General features: G+C 56.8%; 8 protein-coding genes across 8 annotated transcripts; 3 read left to right on the top strand and 5 right to left on the bottom strand.

Moving 5' to 3' along the window:
* Positions 1 to 37: 37 nt before the first annotated feature.
* P884DRAFT_31317 (uncharacterized protein) lies at positions 38 to 542 on the bottom strand. The gene has a single exon (XM_069445227.1). The coding sequence runs from the start codon at positions 373 to 375 to the stop codon at positions 112 to 114; it is 264 nt and encodes an 87-aa protein (XP_069296792.1). The 5' UTR covers positions 376 to 542; the 3' UTR covers positions 38 to 111.
* A 72-nt stretch (positions 543 to 614) lies between these two features.
* P884DRAFT_202353 (transcription initiation factor TFIID subunit A-domain-containing protein) lies at positions 615 to 2,707 on the bottom strand (the record flags this gene model as incomplete). Its single annotated transcript, XM_069438417.1, has 2 exons — positions 615 to 872; positions 953 to 2,707. 2 exons carry the CDS (start codon positions 2,705 to 2,707, stop codon positions 615 to 617), a joined length of 2,013 nt encoding a protein of 670 aa, XP_069296791.1.
* Positions 2,708 to 3,806: 1,099 nt separating this feature from the next.
* On the bottom strand, positions 3,807 to 5,215 carry P884DRAFT_31309 (uncharacterized protein). The gene has a single exon (XM_069445226.1). The coding sequence runs from the start codon at positions 4,872 to 4,874 to the stop codon at positions 3,924 to 3,926; it is 951 nt and encodes a 316-aa protein (XP_069296790.1). The 5' UTR covers positions 4,875 to 5,215; the 3' UTR covers positions 3,807 to 3,923.
* A 1-nt stretch (position 5,216) lies between these two features.
* P884DRAFT_31308 (uncharacterized protein) lies at positions 5,217 to 6,076 on the top strand. Its single transcript, XM_069445225.1, has one exon. The coding sequence runs from the start codon at positions 5,348 to 5,350 to the stop codon at positions 5,861 to 5,863; it is 516 nt and encodes a 171-aa protein (XP_069296789.1). The 5' UTR covers positions 5,217 to 5,347; the 3' UTR covers positions 5,864 to 6,076.
* A 904-nt stretch (positions 6,077 to 6,980) lies between these two features.
* Positions 6,981 to 8,227, top strand: P884DRAFT_330313 (DASH complex subunit Spc34). The gene is made up of 3 exons (XM_069445678.1): positions 6,981 to 7,191; positions 7,281 to 8,139; positions 8,207 to 8,227. Exons 1-2 carry the CDS (start codon positions 7,127 to 7,129, stop codon positions 8,044 to 8,046), a joined length of 831 nt encoding a protein of 276 aa, XP_069296788.1. The 5' UTR covers positions 6,981 to 7,126; the 3' UTR covers positions 8,047 to 8,139; positions 8,207 to 8,227.
* On the bottom strand, positions 8,161 to 8,921 carry P884DRAFT_202356 (DSBA-like thioredoxin domain-containing protein; the record flags this gene model as incomplete). The annotated part of the gene is made up of 2 exons (XM_069438418.1): positions 8,161 to 8,808; positions 8,874 to 8,921. The coding sequence occupies 2 exons, from the start codon at positions 8,919 to 8,921 to the stop codon at positions 8,161 to 8,163; spliced, it is 696 nt and encodes a 231-aa protein (XP_069296787.1).
* Positions 8,922 to 10,443: 1,522 nt separating this feature from the next.
* On the top strand, positions 10,444 to 11,893 carry P884DRAFT_31260 (Ca2+ regulator and membrane fusion protein Fig1-domain-containing protein). Its single transcript, XM_069445217.1, has 4 exons — positions 10,444 to 10,652; positions 10,771 to 10,839; positions 10,905 to 11,232; positions 11,329 to 11,893. Exons 1-4 carry the CDS (start codon positions 10,622 to 10,624, stop codon positions 11,699 to 11,701), a joined length of 801 nt encoding a protein of 266 aa, XP_069296786.1. The 5' UTR covers positions 10,444 to 10,621; the 3' UTR covers positions 11,702 to 11,893.
* Positions 11,894 to 12,653: 760 nt separating this feature from the next.
* On the bottom strand, positions 12,654 to 16,323 carry P884DRAFT_285641 (glycoside hydrolase family 47 protein). The gene is made up of 2 exons (XM_069443779.1): positions 13,556 to 16,323; positions 12,654 to 13,420 (listed from the first exon to the last, which is right to left on the bottom strand). The coding sequence occupies exons 1-2, from the start codon at positions 15,958 to 15,960 to the stop codon at positions 13,114 to 13,116; spliced, it is 2,712 nt and encodes a 903-aa protein (XP_069296785.1). The 5' UTR covers positions 15,961 to 16,323; the 3' UTR covers positions 12,654 to 13,113.
* Between the last annotated feature and the right edge of the window lie 1,375 nt (positions 16,324 to 17,698).

Raw genomic sequence — 17,698 nt, 5'->3', positions numbered from 1 at the left:
AGAGAGAGAGAGAGAGAGACCAAAGAGGGATAATACTCGTAAAAGGCGGTGATAATAGGAACGTCAAACCATCTCTCCTCTGGGGCGAACAGGTAAGGAGTGAGTTCGAGATCATGTATGAAAGCATCCTCGTGCTATAGAGAAGGATTCGTGTCTCAACTTGGGTTCAAGGCGAAACGAAAGCACTAAACAGGGGTTGTCAAAATACTCTGTGTATAACATTTCGAATTCGTCGCCACGCAACATAACACCAACCAAGATACGAGATAAGTCCTTCAAAAAGACCGAGCCGTGACAGCCAGGCAGCAAAGAAACGAAAACTATCATGCGGCGACGAGTTTGTTCATCCGTTGCAGAGAATATCCCGCTGTTCATAGCCCACCCCGTATCCGTCCGTCCGAACGCCAGATGCTATAAGTGCAAAGAAAAAGCCGGCGTGTCCCCCAAATATTCGAAGCAAAGAGCGAGTACTTTGCGCCCGCTGCCAGATCAACCCGAGCTGCCGAGAAGCCAGAATGCCGATACCAGAAATAAGTCCCCCCAGAATACACCAGGGCAACCGTAGCACGATCCCCGAAGCTGGTGCGGGAAGCGAGAGAGAAAGATAGAACCAATCAAATATCACCCTTGCCGGGGACAACCTTGGCAGCTTGCACGGCGCTCATCTTCTTGATCCACGAGCTGTTGGGCTGGATCTTGCGAACGGTCCTCAGCTCCTCGCTCGAGTAGCCGGGGATGCGGATGTTGTAGGTCCGCTCCAGCACAAGCTGAATGTCGCGGATCTCGAGCACCTTGGAGCCCCGCTCCTTGGCATTGCGGCAAGCCTGGTGAAGGACACTGTCGACAAACGAATCGGCCATGCTGAGGACAGACTGGTTTGTGTCAGCAAGAGAATAATATAAACAGAAGAAGCATTTCCGACCGCAAGAATCAAGTATTGAATTCTACTCACCTCCTCTACTTCGGGAGTCAATAGGTTGCCCTCTTGGCCCTCGGCCGTACCACCGCAGACCTGGCGCACAAGCTCGTCCAGCTTCTTCTTGTTGAGTATGCGCTCGCCCTCACCCTCGAGCTGATATGCCGGGGTCTTGGGAAGCGCGGGCTGATTCATGACTCCGCCTCCAATGCCGCCGCCACCGCTATAGGTGGGGCGACCGGCGCTGCCAATGCCTCCAATGTTAGGGACGGGGGTCGGCATTTGGACGGCCTTCTCATGGAGCACCTTCGGAATCGGGAGTTTAGATTGCAAGTTGGCTTGCGGGGTGGGCTGCGGTTGCGGCGGGTGCGCGTGGGGATGGCCTTGCTGCTGCGCTGCGCCCATCACCCCAAGTCCCGGCGCTTGGTTGCTTCCGGGTCCGGTTGTGGGCGGTGCCGGAATCACACCGGGGCGCTGCGACGCGAGATTGACGGCGGCTGCGTGCGTGAGAGGTCGAATATTGGCGTTCGCGGTCGTCGGGGTGGCCGACTGCGGAGTCTGGAGGCGGGCGGAATTCTGCGTCGGCGTACCCGCGGACGGTATCCCACCAACAGACGCCGCCGCGGCGATTGCCGTGTTAAGAGGCGTAGGAAGGGCTTGCGTCCCGGGTTCGGCTTTGATGGGCGCCGCCGGATGCTGGATTTGCTGAGGCTGTTGCGATTGCGGCTGCGAGGAAATCGGTTGCGCCGGAGGCGCTTGGCTGACCGGAGACTGTTGCGCCTGTGCGGGTGTTGCCGAACCTTGGGACTGGTGCTGGGGGTGCGGTCCTTGCTGCGCCGGCAGCGCATTCACCGCACCTGGCACACGGCCGGCCGCCAACTGCTGTTTTTTGGCAGCCTCAATGGCCGCGTTGACAGCAGCGGTCGAGTTTTGCATCGAGTTTGCGGGAGGCGCTCCATTGTTAACTCCGGGGCCAGGCTGGACGGCGCCTTGCGCTCCTGCAGTTTGCGGACGCTGCTGGTTTGCGGCGACCGAGGCGCCATTCTGTGCTGTCCTCTGGTTACCGCCGATACCATATTGCTTCCGCACGAGATTGGCAAACGAGATTGCGTCGGTATATTGCTTCTGAAGTTGCGCCTTGCGATCCTCCAACTTCTTCCTCTCTTCCGGCGGCAGCGCCTGGTTCTCCTGCAGGGTCTGCTCGATTGACTTGGTCGCGCTGCGGGCATTATCCATCTGCCACAGAGCCCGGGCGTACTTCGTCTTGATCTCTTCCAGCCATTTCGCCTTGTCCTGAACGTTGGGCGGAGCCTGGAACTGGATCTCGTTAAGGTGGCTCACGATATGGGGAGGCAACGTTCTCGCTTGGGCGGCCGCAGCCTGAGGAGCAGTTGCGGGTGGTTGGGAAGGAGGATTGGCCATGGGGCCGGATGGCCCACTGCCTCCCTGAGCAGCCGAAGCTTGTTGGCCATGCTGCGCCGACTGAGCTTGGCCGGGCTGCTGCAAGGACTGCTGCTGTTGCTGTTGCTGTTGTTGTTGCTGTTGCTGTTGTTGTTGTTGTTGTTGTTGTTGCTGCTGCTGCTGCTGCTGCTGCTGGTTCTGTTGTTGAGCTTGGCGACGCTGTTGTAGTTTTTGCGAGAGCATCCTTCCAAACTCGGCAATTTTCTTCTTCGCATCCTCTTGTTGAGGAGACCCAGGGGGGGCGGTGTCGTGCATTTTCCAGAGGCTAGCAAGCCCTTTCTCGTATTTGATCTTTTCCTCCTCGCCGAGATAGGCGATCCCGCGCATCATCTCGGGCCGATATAAAAGGGTACCTTGCTGTCGGTTCGGTTGGCCAGCAACCTGGGCATTTTGAGCGGGCGCCCGACCCGCCAGGCCTTGACCTTGGCCTGGTGCTGGGTTCATATCGGCCAGTTGAGAGATTGTATGTGCAGGTTTCCACGTGTTCACGCGGAGGTATGGGAGTTAAGGTATTGGTGCGTTTCGACGTCGCGATGCGGGAGACCCCGTTTGAATCAACCTCGTTTCCTGAAAGGCGCCAGCGGTGATTCGTCGAGTGTTGGGATGCACAGACATGAAACCTTTGTGGGAGGGGAGGAAACGGTCGAGGTCGACGCGTCCTTTACCAAGCAGAAGGCGTTCGGGAGTTTAGGCGGGTGGAGTCGAGCCGACCAGGCCAGGATTTTGTGGCTGGGTGAGCATACGTTCTCTACGTTGATTGGACAGCCTCGCCAAACGCCTGCCACATAACCGCCACAAGTATTGCTCAGCCTTGCGCTCTGGCTCCCTGCTGACTGTTCACCACTTCGCGAAGTCGAGGGGTGATCTGCGGCCCGGTGTCTGTATTCCGTACATTCAAAGCGGCACGCATTTGAGCATACCGTTTTTTCTCGGAAAAGCGAACCAGTCCAGGATTACATTGGTTTTGAGCATAGAATCGCCGTCTGTGGCAACAGTCTATCACTCCGAAAGAACCTGTACAAAGCGAGGATCCATTCCCAAAGGTACCAACAGCGCCCCTCACCCGCCAGCCAAACGGTTCAAACCAGGAGCGTTGAACTGAGCATGCCGCCCAACCCGTCTGCCCAAGATCCACAATCCCACCTCTATCACATATCATCAACCGTAAACGTAATGTGAAGCGCCACATCCCAGTGTCCATCAGTGGAGAGGCAGTCCCCGGTGGATATCCGGCCGCTGCCATGATGAAGTCGTGTTGGAGCCAATTGGAAGAGATGCCGGTCCAAGATGCCGCCCGCCACCCGGTATACATGTACTAAATAGAACGCGATGGTCGTCATCACAGTTTTTTTTAAGTTTTTTTTTGCTCGCATCTCATCAACTCATAATCGTCGTTGTCACCAATGGCCGTCGTTATCGTTATTGGGGTATAGGTTCGAGAATGGAGATAAGGTCAAATAAAAGGCTTGTCATCATGCCGAGCCGCGCCGAAGGTTACCACGTTGTCACGGTAATTGGAGAATGAAGCAGTGGACAGCCGGCGTTATCATGGAGAATCAACCTCCATGCTAACGTATTCATAGTAGGGAAGTTCCCGCGCGAGCGACTCGCCGATGAAGATCTCGTCCTCACTCGAGCCCGGCTCGTCGAGCTCATCGATCCTTGGCGGTGGCGGGTCTTGGAACTGTAGGCTCCGCCGGTCACCAACCCTCCGACGCAGGCGACGTGCGCTGGAGCCAGCCTGCTCGGCGTTCAGGAAGGACCTGATGTCCTCGCGGTCCGTGTCGCTGCCGATGCTTTCGCTGATGGTCCGCTTGCCGATGCTGCCCGAGGTCATTCGTTTGTGCCGGCGTTCAGCACGGCGCTTCGTGAGAAACTCGTGATACTCTTCCTCGTTCAAGCTTATGTCCGAATCGTCGCTGCAGTTAAGGTTGTTCAGGTTGTACATCATTTTCTGGTCAATCTCGGGCCGGGTTCGCGAGGTAGAGCGGCTCCGGTCGGATTCGGCGTACTCGATGGCCCAGGGCCGAACCACGTCGACCCGGCCGTTGTCGTTGTCATCAAAGTCGCTCAGCTCTTCGACGTCAAAATTGCTTTGTGTCACCACGCGGCCCGTCCTTGCTGGCGGCGTCGGTGGGGCCGCAGCCGGCCGCCGCTCTGTGGCCGCCGACGGGGAGAGGCCGGCTGCTGCATTGGAAGCCTCCGAAACCTCGGAATCTTCCGACTCCGAAAGCGGCTCAGAGGATGAGCTTGTGGAGCGTGGAGAGAGCTGTTCTGGGCGGATCGAGGGCGGATGGCTAAAATCTAGCCCGTTGACCGCTGTCCGGCCGGTCGACGGTGGCGGCGCCATTGGGCGAAGAGGAACCTGCGGCGACCGTTCCTCAGGCCGGGGGCTGCTCTTGCGGCCAAAAACGGGAGATGCAGTCCTGGGGGTCTCTGGCGGTGACGACGGCCCCACGTTTTGGGAAATTTTCGATTTTGTCGCCGCTGGCCACATCGTCTGCGGCTTTCAACTGCAGCCCGGACAGATTCGGTTGGGCTTCGACTTCCAATAATTGCGTCGTCTCCCGAGGGACAAGGATCTTATCGATTGCCCTTGCGCCGCGAGTGTGGGGTAGACGGAATAAATGGCGGGGCAGATGGAGAGTGAAGGAAGAGAAAGAAAAAGAAAAAGAAAGAGAAGGTGTCGGGGAATTGCGCAAGATCAGGGCGTCAGGACCCAAAGAATAAACCTCCAGCGCGGAGAAGAAGTTGGGCTTCGGTTGCTTGTCATGATAATATCGTGCGGACTCTAGGCAGTGTTGCGTGCAGCGCAGGCTGATTCCCGATATTGCTTTGGGGGTGGGAGGGGGTGGGTGAAATCTGAGCACTGAGCGGAAGGAGTTGAGCAATTGGGATGACGCGGGGGGGGTGCTGCTGGAGAGTGGGCGAGCAGCGCTGCGCAAATCGCTGGGTGGTGCCACGGCTCTGATGTGCGCCGTTGCGCTGCTCCTTGTCGGTGCGCAAAGCAATGGCTGCAAAGCAATGGCTGCTCCGAGCCTTGGTACAGTACAGTACGGGCAGCTCGAGGGGCGGCTTGTCGGGAGAGCGGGGGATGCCACTCAACTCAACCCTTGTGACGGGCAGTCAGGACCTCGAGTCAAGGCCAGGACCAGAACCGCGGTGGCTCCCACAGCGTTGTTCTGTCTGCGGCGGATTGTTGTTCCTTTTGGCCTTTGTTACAATGATGTCTTCCAAGCTCTCCAAGCTCTCCAGGCTCCGAGACGGTCAAGTTTCCAGGATCACAAGGCACAGTTGGGCACCGGACTGAGGAACCGTCTTCTAGTTTTGCCAGTCACTTGCGCAGTGTCTTGGTGCAGGGTTGTCAAGCCCTACCAACGCCGCCGGCGGGCCGGCCGGGAAAGAGGCAAGAACCGTCGGCCAGTCCCTTCAAGAGATCTCTCTGGAGCCAAACCCTCGTTGGCCGGACGCGGTTCGGAGGCGTAGCGGCAGTTTGGGCAGCAATGCTCCGGTACCCCTGACATGTCCCTGGACGACAACGGCCGCAAGCGAAAGCTGTATGGGGTAAGGAGGTAAGGAGCCTGCAAGAGCGACTCAGCGGGAAGAGGACGAGGCGCGACGCCGGCGGTCGGCGCAACGCACCTCAGGAATCATGGTGACTTACTTCATGCTGTGTCAAGACAGACACCATGGTGGCTGTTGAGTTGTCCATCGTGTCAGCAACTGCGCAACGGAGCAGACGGCAGCTGGTGGTTCTTTGATTAAGCCAACAGCGAATCAGAAGCCCACGCGCCACCGAAATAGCCAGCTTTCAGTCTGAAAATCTGCAAGGTCTGTCTCAACTGGAGCCATGCCCAATGAGGAAGGGAGACAGAAGGAGGGAAACAAGTGGGCTTCCAACAGCAAGGAGTAAGAGGGCAGAACGGGAGCATGCCCCTGATAAAAAAAAAAAAAAGGGCGCGAGCACCGTTAAGCATACAAATGATACGTGCATCTAATGTTGTTGCCATTCCATTTCTCAAAAGTACAGTCAGATTCAGACACTCAGACCATCGAACATTTGAGCTAACTATGTTCTGCCCATCTCTGGAAAGTGCGGTCCAGAATAGAAGCTTGTGGAGCTGCAGATAGTGTCCGTTGGGCTTTCAGGAACGCGCGCATCTTGGGCTTCCCCTGTTCCATCGTCTATCCTCAGTCTGGGAAAGACAAGAATTATTCTGCGGCCCCCGCTCAATCACAACAGTTAGGTATCTCGTTCGATATAAGCTTGTATGCATTAGCGGCGTGTCAAATATTAAAATATATACGGGAAAGTGTTGCATTGTAGGCGCAGGAATACGTCGCAAACCAAATTGGGGCAGGTAAACAAGGAAGTGAAAATAGCAGCATCAACCTAATGGGTCCTACTAATACATATCCAGGTACCTTATGCAGGTATCAGTTTGGATTATAGCTTCCATGGTATGCGCAAGATGAGCTCTCTAGTCCAGAGTGTATCACTGCCACGTGATAAGCGGGGTAATTGAGTGGTGGCGGACCCTCTGCGGAGTTATGGATTAGACAGCTACAGCACGCTACATACGGTACAGTACCTCAATGCTGAGTCTTGCGCTTGTGGGACAGTACTTCGTATGCTACGCAGGATACGGGAGGAAAACATGCCAAAACTTCAAGAACCCAACTACTTGAGCAACGGCCAACTCTGTACCATCTACATCACCATCCTTACGGTGACCTTAAGCGGCCATCATGTCACTCCTTTCTGCGCATTTGGAGCAGATCTCCATCTCGTGTCGGGGCATTGACAGTCTCCCGTAAGCCTGGCTACCCTACCCAGCTCCGCAACACGCAAGCCTTGCACTCAAGTAAACAGACGCGTGCTGACCGCAAGGCCCGGACATAGGTTCCCACCACCCAAGATCTTCACCAATGCCCTCCTCTCCAAACCGGACATTACCTCTCTCATTCGCGACACAGAAGCCCACGAGCGCGCCCTTTTCTCCGTCCCCGCACCGCCGCCGCCGACTCAACAAACAGCATCAGCATCAGCATCAGCGGGCCGCCAGAACAAGGCCGAGGCCCCCAACCCGTCGTCCCGCCGAAAGACCGTCTTCAACGTGACGGGAGGAGAGGTTACAACCGGCCCGCCGTCCGGCTCGTCCCGCGGCGCGGGGCTCGCGGCACGCCGTAACACGGCGGTCGCCGCGGTCCTAGGCGGCAACTTGCACGCGCAGATCGTCCGCCGCGGGGGGCAGCAGCACCAGCCGGGACAGCCGGGGGCGGACGTCGACATCGAGGTGCTCCTGCGCGGCGCCGAGAAGCTGTGCGCCGTGTACGCGTTGCCGGGCGCTCTGGAGCGGATCCCCGCGCTGCGCCAAAAGTATGCGCAGCAGAAGGCGACGCTGGCGTATTACGAGGGGAAGGTGGCGGAGCAGCAGGAGGCGTTGGAGCGGATGAACCTTGAGAGGGTCTTGGACGGGGATGACGGGGAGGGGCAGGAGGAGGAGAAGGAAGGGGGGGAGGAGGATGAGGAGGAGGAAGTGGGCATGACGGAGGAGGATCTGAGGAGGGAGGAGGAAGAGGCCAGGCAACTGGAGCGGAAGAAGAGGGAGTTGCAGGCACGGTTGAGAGCTCTCGAAACTGACCTAGGTGGCCTACTGAACTTCTAACGGGGGCAGGGCGAGGGGAGAAGATGCGATCCACGCATCATCGTCGCGGCGCCGGATGGGAGGCCTGAATGCGGGTTGCACTTGAGGAGAAAGGTCAGTTTCTATTTGATCTCGCTAGCAGCTCGGCCCTTTGGAAGACTCGATGCTGACATCCGGAGAGGACTTCTTGGCCCGGGCAAACACCTCAAGGAACTTCTGCGGATCCTGAGCGCCGTTCAGTTCATAACGGCCGTTGATGGTGAAGTTGGGGACACCATGTATGCCTTTCCGATAGGCGTCCTCCACTTCGCGGTCCACTTCCTCGCCGCCCTTTCCCTGGTTCAGCCAGTCCCGGACCTCGTTCTTGTCAAGCCCGGCCTTCTCACCGACCGCGACCAGCACGCTCTGGGACGTGATATCGGCGTCCTCCTCGAAGTGGCTCTGGAAGAGAGTCGAAATGACTCGGTCCTGGACATCGCCCGACTTGGTCTTGGCTAGCTGAATGAGCCTGTGGGCGTCACGGGTGTTCCCGACTCTGCCCTGCAGCGAGAATTTGATTCCCTCGGCCTCGCCCACCGCCCTGAGGTGTGCTTTTATCATCGCCGCTCGCTCAGGCCCGTACTTCCCGGCGAGGTGGGCGTTGAAGTCGACACTACTCTTTGGAAGGGTTGGGTCCAGGTAGAAGGGGTGCCAGCTGATGTTGAAGGAGTCATTGGCGCCGCCGGGTACGTCTCTTTTGTACAACTCGATGGCGCGCTCTAGACGTTTCTTTCCAACATAGCACTAGTGCACGTAGATGTATGAATCAGCAGGTGGGAACCGCGCAGTCGCAGGATAAGAGCACTCACCCAAGGACAGATGGCGTCGGAGACGATCTTGATGTTGAAATTGGTCATTTTTTTAGAAGTGGGTTCTGTCAGTCGAGCGTACTCGCTATACGGAGCAGTGTGTGCAACTTTAGGAAAGCAGCGCAGCCAAGGTGAGAATCAGTTGCGTCGACCTTCCGAGACTGCGGATATTCATACCTCCTTAAGTCGTACCTCAATCGCATCATTAGGAGCCAGCTGCGGGCATTGATGACAAATCTGCGAAAGCCCGGTTTTTTCAAACTCTCCGATAGTTACCGAAGCTACGTTTCGTGCTGTTCCAGCATGCAGGTCTTAAGGGCCCCTTAAGACCTCACAAGGAACTCACCGTATTGCGTTCTTCAATGTCGGCATCTCGCGTTGATGGACAGCAGCAGCTAACGGAGTCCCGAGGTCAAAACAATGTACATACATACTTGGATTTTATTAACAGGCAGCTGAGGTAACACCTGAGAGACAACGGGGGTCGGCAATGCATCCGATTATGAGGTGCGCCAACCCCCCCCCCAACAGAGGAACTGCGGGCCACGGCGATGATTTGGACTCAGGAGAAGTAATGTATATACAAAGATGACAGGAGAAGAATTGCAAGCAGGAAGCTCAGAGGAATTGATCATACTCTATTGACCGCAACGAATTTCAGCTTGCAAGCGAGCCGACGAGCGAGTTATGGGTCGTTCTGGCAGTAATCTGTACTGTGGTACGGAGGTACGCAGTAAACGATTCGGGACCCTGGCAAGCCAATCCGTCACCAAGCGGGGCAGTCTGACGAACCAGGGTGTTAGCTGCAGCCTGCGCCGCTTGTTCCTGCCGCCAAGACCCGGCGCCAGCGCAAGCTTGGCGCCAGTGCCCGGCCAACGAGGTTAAAGTAAATAAAAGTCGGTGGTTGGGACAACGGCATCAGGGATACAGCCAGTCGCCCTGCGCCTTCCACACTCATTAGGAAAATCGGATGGCGGGCTAGATCTCTGCGCCAGCTCGAGCTTGTCTCCTGTTTCTCCTCTCGACCGCGCCATCGTCCGGACGTACCACTCCAGCCACCGACATTCGTTCCGCAGATCGAGCTGCTGAGGGAAGTCGTGAGGTGAGTAGCTCCTGCGCACACTTTCTCTTTTCCCACACTGCATACCAGAGCGTCCGCCGGTCGCACGCTTCCTGCTTTCCCGCTGTTGCATTCCGTCGCCCTAACGCTTGTGTGTCACGCATTGCAGTTCGGAACAGCCAGCCCAAGTCTGGCAGTGACAAAATTGGTAAATCGGTGTCCCATCACCTGTCACCTAAAAGTCACCCGTCTTAATATCCTTGTCGCCCAAAGCAGCTTGACTTGTCCCGCCAGCACTGGCGGCGCTCTCCTTAATCTTTGCTGTGAATAGGTCTTGTCGTTCCGCTCGATCAGCCGACCGATCGATCGTCGGCGAATCCTGGCGCTGTCGCAACTCGCCTCCTTGCTGAGACGACGCGAGACATCCCCTATCGGGACAGGGCGAGGCGAGACACGAGGAGAGGCTGCCTGTCGCATTCCAGCGCAGCGACAGCAAGTCCGCCGTCTTTGGCCGTTCGGCACGACGACGTCCCATCGCTTGCCTCGATCAAGCGCTGCCGCCGCCGACGCTGTCCGACCCCGGCCGTCACTCCGACGAAGCTCGCGGAGGACCGGTGCGGGTTCCCGGAGCGGCATCGCGCACTCGGATAACGATACTTAGACCAAGCGCACTCTAGGAAGAATCAAGATGGCGACCAGATTCCAGTTGGGGTGGTATCGTAAGTAAACAAGTTTTGGCCCCTATCCGTGGCTCTATGGCGCGCGCGCAGCGGGTTACGGCTTCTGAATCCGCACAACTGGGGAAGCATTCCTGACTGACCATCCGTTCGACCACAGGCTGGGTACCTTTCCTGGGCTATCACCACGTGTTGATGATCTTGATAGCGGTGGCGATAATATTGTTGTGTAGGTTTCCTCCTCCTGTATTACTGCTCTCGCTGCTCTGGTTGCTGACGCTAGCCCTCACCCAGCTCTCCTGCTTGCCGGATGCTCTTCTTCATCACCCCTCATCCCCGATATCTTCCTCCTCTCGCTCTACTACACGCGCTACACGGCCACGCCCGATACGGCACAGGTCGACTACAACGTCCATAATGCCATCGCCGACATTGTGGGCGACGCTCGGCTCCAGGCGCGCGTGGGCTTCTTCGGCATCTGCGTGAGCCCCGACGGCGGTTCCTGGTTGTGCAGCAACAACGCGACGACGCTAGCGAACGAGGTGTCGCTCGATCAAGACCCGCTCAACCTCATCTGGCTGGCCAGCCAGTTCAAGGACATGATTGTCTTCCCCTACCTACTGTACGCATATTCCCCTCCCTTTTTTTTCCCCCCTTCTTCTCACCTTCCGCGGGAAGGAGCTGAGAAACTGACATCACCGTCTCCGCGCGGAAATAGCATCATCGCAATCATCTTTGCCTTCATCTGCCTGTTGCTCCTCGCTACCTTTCCCGGCTGGCACGAGGAGGAGGACAGCGAGGGGTCCGAGCGCGAGGTTAAGCCGTTCCCCTCGCGGCCCGTCAGCCAGGTCGCGCTGGCCATCATCTTCATCTCGTCCATCTTTGTCCTCGTATCGGTCCTCTGGCAGCACACGGCCTCGGTCGCCGCCAGTATCATCGCGCAGGACCTGGCTAACGGAAGCGTGCTCTCGGGAGTCGGTACCTCGGCCATGGTCATGGGCTGGTTCAGCTTCACGCTGCTCATCATCGTGACCATCGGCCTGCTGGTCATGATATTGAGTATGCAGGTGCTGGAACATATCATGGATTGATGATTAATTTTTTAAATCCTTCTCGGCTTTTTGCGACGACGATGACGACAAACGACGACGATGGCCACGAGACGCCGTGGGATGAGACAGGGGATCTTGTTGAGGGCGGGTGCCATCTATGCTGGCATGCAACGACTGGAACGAGTTATTGGGTCCGAGGGATGAAGAAGATGGGGTCTACGAGTTCATGGATGGTATGAACGGCTGTTTGGTGTTGTTTACGGTACATACGACGTGGCTGCTGGAGCCAACCGGTTGGCTAGCGACGACTCTGAACGACGGATGTTGCGCCCGCGCAGGGGTTGTTAAGCAAATTGGGCATATTGCGGGGGAGGGAAGGGGGAACTTATTTTGGCGGCGGAGAGGTACGGCTAAGCTATGATATGGGTGGACAGACTTGTTTATATGGAGCATGTTCGATTGTTTCCCATTTTCCTTGTTCTTGGTGTTTTCTCACTTTCTGCATCCATGTGTGCGTATATATAAACTGGGGAGATGGCACGAAGCCATGCATTGGTGGTCTCTGTCGTTGATGTTGTCGGTATATAGCGAGAAGCGAGCGATCATAAACAGGGATGGAGTTTGATCGATGGCCAGGTGTCTCTTTTGGATTTTCTCCAACGTTGTAGTTAGGTGAAACATGTGAGTCTCGTGCGTACCCCTTGCGCCTCGAGTACCACCTGTAATGTCTCAAATGTGCTCAGAAGTGAACATTTATTGACAAAAAAAGCCCCAAGAACGCAAACTGATCAAATCGAGCATAATCAAATGTTTCAAAAAAATGAAAAGTTGAAAACCGGAGACATTAGACTGGATAGGCCGACCATGCAGCAATATACCAAGAGCAGAAAGAGAAGAAGAAAGCAAAAAGAAAAAAGAAAAAAAAAGAAAAGAAAAAAAGAAAAGAACATGAAGGAAATTGATGCAGTAAGGTTAGATTAGATAAGCCTTTGTGGGTCCTGGCTTTGTGGAGCCCTCTTTGTGCCCGCCCTCTTCTTATACCTGGCGACAGGAACCCACGATTTGAGAGACATCGAACTATTGAACTATCGTGATTTTACCAGACCAACCAACCTCCATCAGAAATAGAACAAGGTTTGTGGGGGCAAGAATGACAAAAACACTTCCTAATGGCTCAATATTTAGTGTCTAATTAAAATAACCAAAACCCCATAAACGCCATTGCTCGCCACGCCCAGTTGCTATGATCAGCGGAAGACCGTCCTTTCATCCCACACCCCATGCCAAGATGCGTATATGTATACAATTACAGATTTGCTTGACGGGTCGAACCAACATCCTTTCCCCAACTATTGGACAGAGGGACCTCTTTCCTCGGCATAATATCCTTGCCAACCTTACCGATACCCTCCCATAAAAATTTGACTATTTAAAAAAAGACGGCAACCACGCTAAGTTGGGCGTTTGAAGGGATGCGCCTCGGTATTCAGGACCCAGTTGTCCAACGAGATGACGTCGGGGGTCTCAAAGAGCAGGTAAAAGTACTTGAGCGTCTCGGCGAGCCAGAAGCTCTCCATGTTGTCCTCCATGTCTTTGGCGTTGCCGGGGTCCTTAGTGGTCACATCGCGGATAGCGCTGTGGCCGGCCTCTGTCCGGGTCGCGCCGATAACGGCCTCGAACATGCGCCACCCCTTTTCCTGCCAGGACGGGTCGCCCGTGATGCGGTACATGTACCAGACGGACTCGATTGCCTCGGGCCTATGGTAGACAAGGCGTTAGTCAGTCAGTCAACTTTGGATGAAAGGGTGGTTGAGAAATGTCGCCGCGGTGGTTTTTTTGGGGGTTGGAGGTTGGGGGTTGGGGGGAGGGGGAGTGATGGTAAACACGGCTTACCTGAGGAGGTACCGCTTGTCGGTGAGGGTGACGAAGCCCGGAGGGATGCGCTCGTTCTCGATCCGCTGCGCAACGTATTGTTTATGGGTGACTGGCTTCATGGGTGCAGGAGGGAAAACAAGCTTGTCGCTTCTCATGGGTTGCTGGTTGTTGGAAATGCCTTGGTTGTCGGAACTCACTGCCACGTCCCTCTTCAGGGGGACGGGGGCCGGGGTCTTGTCGTTCTCCGTTACTTCGGCAGGGAAATCCCCCGAATCCCCATATTGTGCCGTCTCCGCAGCAGGCTTACTCTGCGACTCGACCTCACGTGCCCGCTCCTCGGCCTGCTTCCGCAGAGCGTCCTCCTTCTTGAGTTTCTCCACTTGCTCCTTCCACTCGGCCAGCTTGGTGTAGTATTCCTCCATCTCGGCTTCGCGTTGCTCCGCCCTGGAATCCAGAGCCGTGTACCACGCCGCTTGATCGTAGTGACAGTCGTCCCTGCTTTTGCAGGGCAGGACCCGCGCGTACTCGGGCATGACACCAGCGGGCATCACCTCGTACGCCCACACGCAACCGTCGGCGAGCTTCTTGGCAATCTCGACATCTTCTTGGCGGTCAAAGATCTTGCCACCCAGGCCAAACATGCCACCGAGGAAGCAGGTGAGGTGCGTGACCTCCCACTCGTACGTCAGCTTGTCCGCGGTGCCGTCGGAGGAGTAGGCCTTGGCGGAGAAGAGGATGTCTGGGTCGCCCTCAGCCATGGGACGGAAGAGCAGATACTCCTTGACGGCATCGACCGTCTTCTCGTGCATGGTGCGGTACTTGGGTTCGAGGCCACCCAGCATGAGATATTGCTTCGGAAAGTACTCATACGTGGAGTCTTGGCTGCCGCCCATGCTGTACGAGCCCGTTCCCCAGCTGGTTCCCGTCAGGGGCTGAGCGGCGCAGTCCCAGTTTGGGGGCAGTTCCTTCGCGTTGAGCGAGGTTTGATCGCCGCCGCGGGGACCATCTGTTCGCTTTTGTGGCCCATCACGAAATCCCGTGGCGATGTTGCCGATGTCCGTGCCCAGGGCGGAGCCCTCCGGACTCTGAGCTTCGTGGTGGCCCGCAAGTGCAGGCTTCAGGTCATCGGTGCCGTGCTGCACGGTTGCGGCGCCACCGGCCGGCGTCGCGGAGGAGGATGACGGCGGCGGAGCGGTCCTATTGCAGCCAGAAGCGTCCAGGCGCTCGGGGAAGATGCCCGGGATGGCCGTGCCGTTCTCGCGGTTTTGGAGGTCCTCCAAAGCATCGGTGATGCGGGCGATTGCGTCGTAATACTTGTTTTGGCCGGTAAGCTGAGCTAGGCGGGTGAACTCCATACTCATGGAGCCGAGCTCGGCCACGCTCGCGCTGGTGGAAGCCCGTTTCGGTCTCTCGGCGTAGTCCGGCTTCCAGTTGTAAAAGAGGATGGGCAGGCGGTTGGGCGTGTCGAAGACGCCCATCAGGATCTCGGCAAGCTCGACCGCCTTGTCCAAGAGCACGCGGTATCGGGGGTCGTTGCCCGTGACGTCGTAGGCCCCAACAAGACCGCCCAGATAGCGGATGATGGTCTCAAAGACGGGGATTTCCTCGCGGTAGGGCGTGGTGGTGAAGTCAATCCCCCTCACGGCGTCCACGGCCTCGTCAAACTCGTCCTTCAGGCCCATGATCCAGAGGGTATCGAGAGAGTCGACAAGGGTAGCGGCCCAGCCGCAAAAGGGGTCCCTTGATCTGTTGGAGACGGGCATGAGCTCGTCATGGGTCCAGGCGTACTTCTTGTAGCCGGTCCAGGCGTGCAGGGCTTCGGCCCTGACCTTGGCCAGGCGCTGCTCGCGCTTCTCCTTGGCGGCGGGCGACTCTTGGGCAAACGAGAACTGCACCGACGGAATGGGCTTGGGGTTTCCCGTGGGAAGCGGAATGAGCGACTCCTCGGGCACGGGAAACCACTCGTAAGGCTTCTTCCAGTGTACGACGGCGGAGGTAGGGGTCGCCGGGTCCAGGACCCCGACGTCTTCGGCTTGCGCATCGTGATACCCGTCGTGGTGGGTGGGCGGCTTCCTCTCGGGCACGACGGCGGCAGGCTCGGTAGGAAGGCCGTAAGTGCCTTGCTCCCCGTCGGCATCCTTCAGCTGCGGGATCCGGATGCTGGGCTCCGGATCCGGCAATGGCGAAGCGCGCGGCGGAGGGTCGTGCGGCGGGGGAACGTGAGGCGGGGGACCTTGGTGCGGGTTGGGCGCGGGCGGCGGTGGAGGCCGAGGCTCGGGTCTTGGATGGGTGTTGGGACTCGTCTTGCCGCGCCACGTCTCCCTCGGCTGGTCCCATTGCGAGCTCTTGGAGACGTGGTAGAGCAGCACAGTGATGACGAAGGCGCAGATGAGCACCACGCGGTGCCGTCTTGGGCGAAACATGATGGAGACGGGGATCGACTAGCCCGCGAGAAGCCCGGATCGGGAAATCGGGAAAAGCAGCGCTCGCGCAGGTCGGTACTTGAAAGTGGGAATCTTCCTAGCTGGGTTTCGGAAGTCGCATGGCGGCGTGCTGCTCACAAAATACGACTTGGACGAGACGATGGGGTCTGCGCGCAGACCTTCCACTGGGAGACGAGAGAGAGAGAGGGAGGGAGAGAGAGAGAGGGAGCGGGAGAGAGAGGAGAGAAGAGAAGAAGAGGAAGGGAAGGAACGCATGCAAGTTGGGGTATGTATGTAGGTACTCTACATAAGGTAGGTACATACAAGAGAAGAAGAAGCCGCACTCGCCAAGACTCCCCGAGGAGGGGCGGAAAGCAATGGCAAAGGGTGAATGAAAACGAGCGGACCAGGCCCTCCCGGGACGCGGCGCACTACTGTGTACGGAGTGACAGTGGCCATTTGAGACATAACAGTGCTCCGTAACCTACTTGGTAGTTAAGGGAGCGCCATGAACGCTGGATCGCGCCAAGACGGCGTTCTTGTCCCACATTCCAATGTTGGTCACGGTTTTTCTGGTCTAGAGTCTTGGCATGTGCAGGGGGAGCGAGCGGAGCCGGGGGTCACGCCCAACAAGGTTGGTCCAAGTGGAGTAATGGCAAGGCTTAAGTTCCACCCAGAGCTCCGGTTAGCTTACTAAATACGGATTAACTTACAGAGGCACGAGGCACAGTAAAGTGTACGAGCTCCTGGCGAGAATTTGATGGTTACAATACACGTATGATCTCTTCCCCTTACTAAACTACTCCTACACTACATGACAAGTAGGAGCTGTCCTCTTGAGCTGTTGCTGGAATCCGTTGGCTGTCTCGTCATGTCGAATGTAATCCGTGCACTCTTCTGCACACTGCGTCGACTGTGTGCGCGAGCGATGCAACTGCCGGTTGCATTGGCCAGATTGGAGAGTGCGGGGGCCGTCATCATCTGGAAAAAAAGAACATGCCTTTTTATTTAGCCTACCTAGTGTACACTACTGTCACCACGGTAGTACTCGGAGCTCCTGATCTGCGACCCGAAGCCGCCGCAAGCGGACAGATAGGTCCGGGTAACTAACTATCGCAGCTAGTGTACGGAGTAGCTCGCAACTTGTGGGGTAGAGTTGTGCGAAGGATAACATGCGTGATGATAGTGCAGTATTATAACTAGTGTAGCGTACGCTGCATGTGCATACAACGCGCAAATTACCACGTTACCTTACAAATACCTCATCCCGATCGAGAGTATCTCGTCTCTTAAGCGACTTGTCCTCGTTCATTACTCGCAACGAAACTGCGCCTCCCGCTCCTTTCGAGTGAAACTGCTTGGTATTAAGAAGCAACGGGGTCTGATATTCCCAAACCACGAATAGCGTGCTGTGGGTGGAACCCCATGATCTGACGCAAGGACAACCCTTGAAATAGCAGACGCAGGGACTTGCGGACCCAGCCGGCCACCCCCCGTTTCGGGAGGATTCCAGTTAAAGTGGCCTTAACGTGCCGAGCACGGAACAGTACGGATACGCAGTAACTACGTTCACCAAGGTACAAATACGTTACTCCGTAGACTACGCAGTACTTTCATAACTAGGTACCTTACGTGTGTACGGATTACATGAGAACATGCCCATCCCAGCAAGCACCAAAAAAATCGTGTACCCAGTAACTAGTAGGGGATGCATGTGTACCTCGGCGGACATGACGAT

The sequence above is a fragment of the Thermothelomyces heterothallicus genome (genome assembly GCF_042370625.1).
Source record: "Thermothelomyces heterothallicus CBS 202.75 unplaced genomic scaffold P884_scaffold_14, whole genome shotgun sequence".
Classification (NCBI taxonomy): Eukaryota; Fungi; Ascomycota; class Sordariomycetes; order Sordariales; family Chaetomiaceae; genus Thermothelomyces; species Thermothelomyces heterothallicus.
The sequence above is the reverse complement of the archived record's forward strand: the minus strand, read 5'-3'. Positions and strand labels throughout refer to the sequence as shown.

Bases quoted from the DNA above. Each gene is read 5' to 3' on its own strand.
- P884DRAFT_31317 (XM_069445227.1), bottom strand. From the start codon at position 375: ATGAACAGCGGGATATTCTCTGCAACGGATGAACAAACTCGTCGCCGC.
- P884DRAFT_31309 (XM_069445226.1), bottom strand. From the start codon at position 4,874: ATGTGGCCAGCGGCGACAAAATCGAAAATTTCCCAAAACGTGGGGCCG.
- P884DRAFT_31308 (XM_069445225.1), top strand. From the start codon at position 5,348: ATGTGCGCCGTTGCGCTGCTCCTTGTCGGTGCGCAAAGCAATGGCTGC.
- P884DRAFT_330313 (XM_069445678.1), top strand. From the start codon at position 7,127: ATGTCACTCCTTTCTGCGCATTTGGAGCAGATCTCCATCTCGTGTCGG. The intron at 7,192-7,280 runs GTAAGCCTGGCT...GCCCGGACATAG, and splicing joins CGGGGCATTGACAGTCTCCC to GTTCCCACCACCCAAGATCT.
- P884DRAFT_31260 (XM_069445217.1), top strand. From the start codon at position 10,622: ATGGCGACCAGATTCCAGTTGGGGTGGTATC. The intron at 10,840-10,904 runs GTAGGTTTCCTC...GCCCTCACCCAG, and splicing joins GGTGGCGATAATATTGTTGT to CTCTCCTGCTTGCCGGATGC. The intron at 11,233-11,328 runs GTACGCATATTC...GCGCGGAAATAG, and splicing joins ATTGTCTTCCCCTACCTACT to CATCATCGCAATCATCTTTG.
- P884DRAFT_285641 (XM_069443779.1), bottom strand. From the start codon at position 15,960: ATGTTTCGCCCAAGACGGCACCGCGTGGTGCTCATCTGCGCCTTCGTC. The intron at 13,421-13,555 runs GTAAGCCGTGTT...TGTCTACCATAG, and splicing joins GACAAGCGGTACCTCCTCAG to GCCCGAGGCAATCGAGTCCG.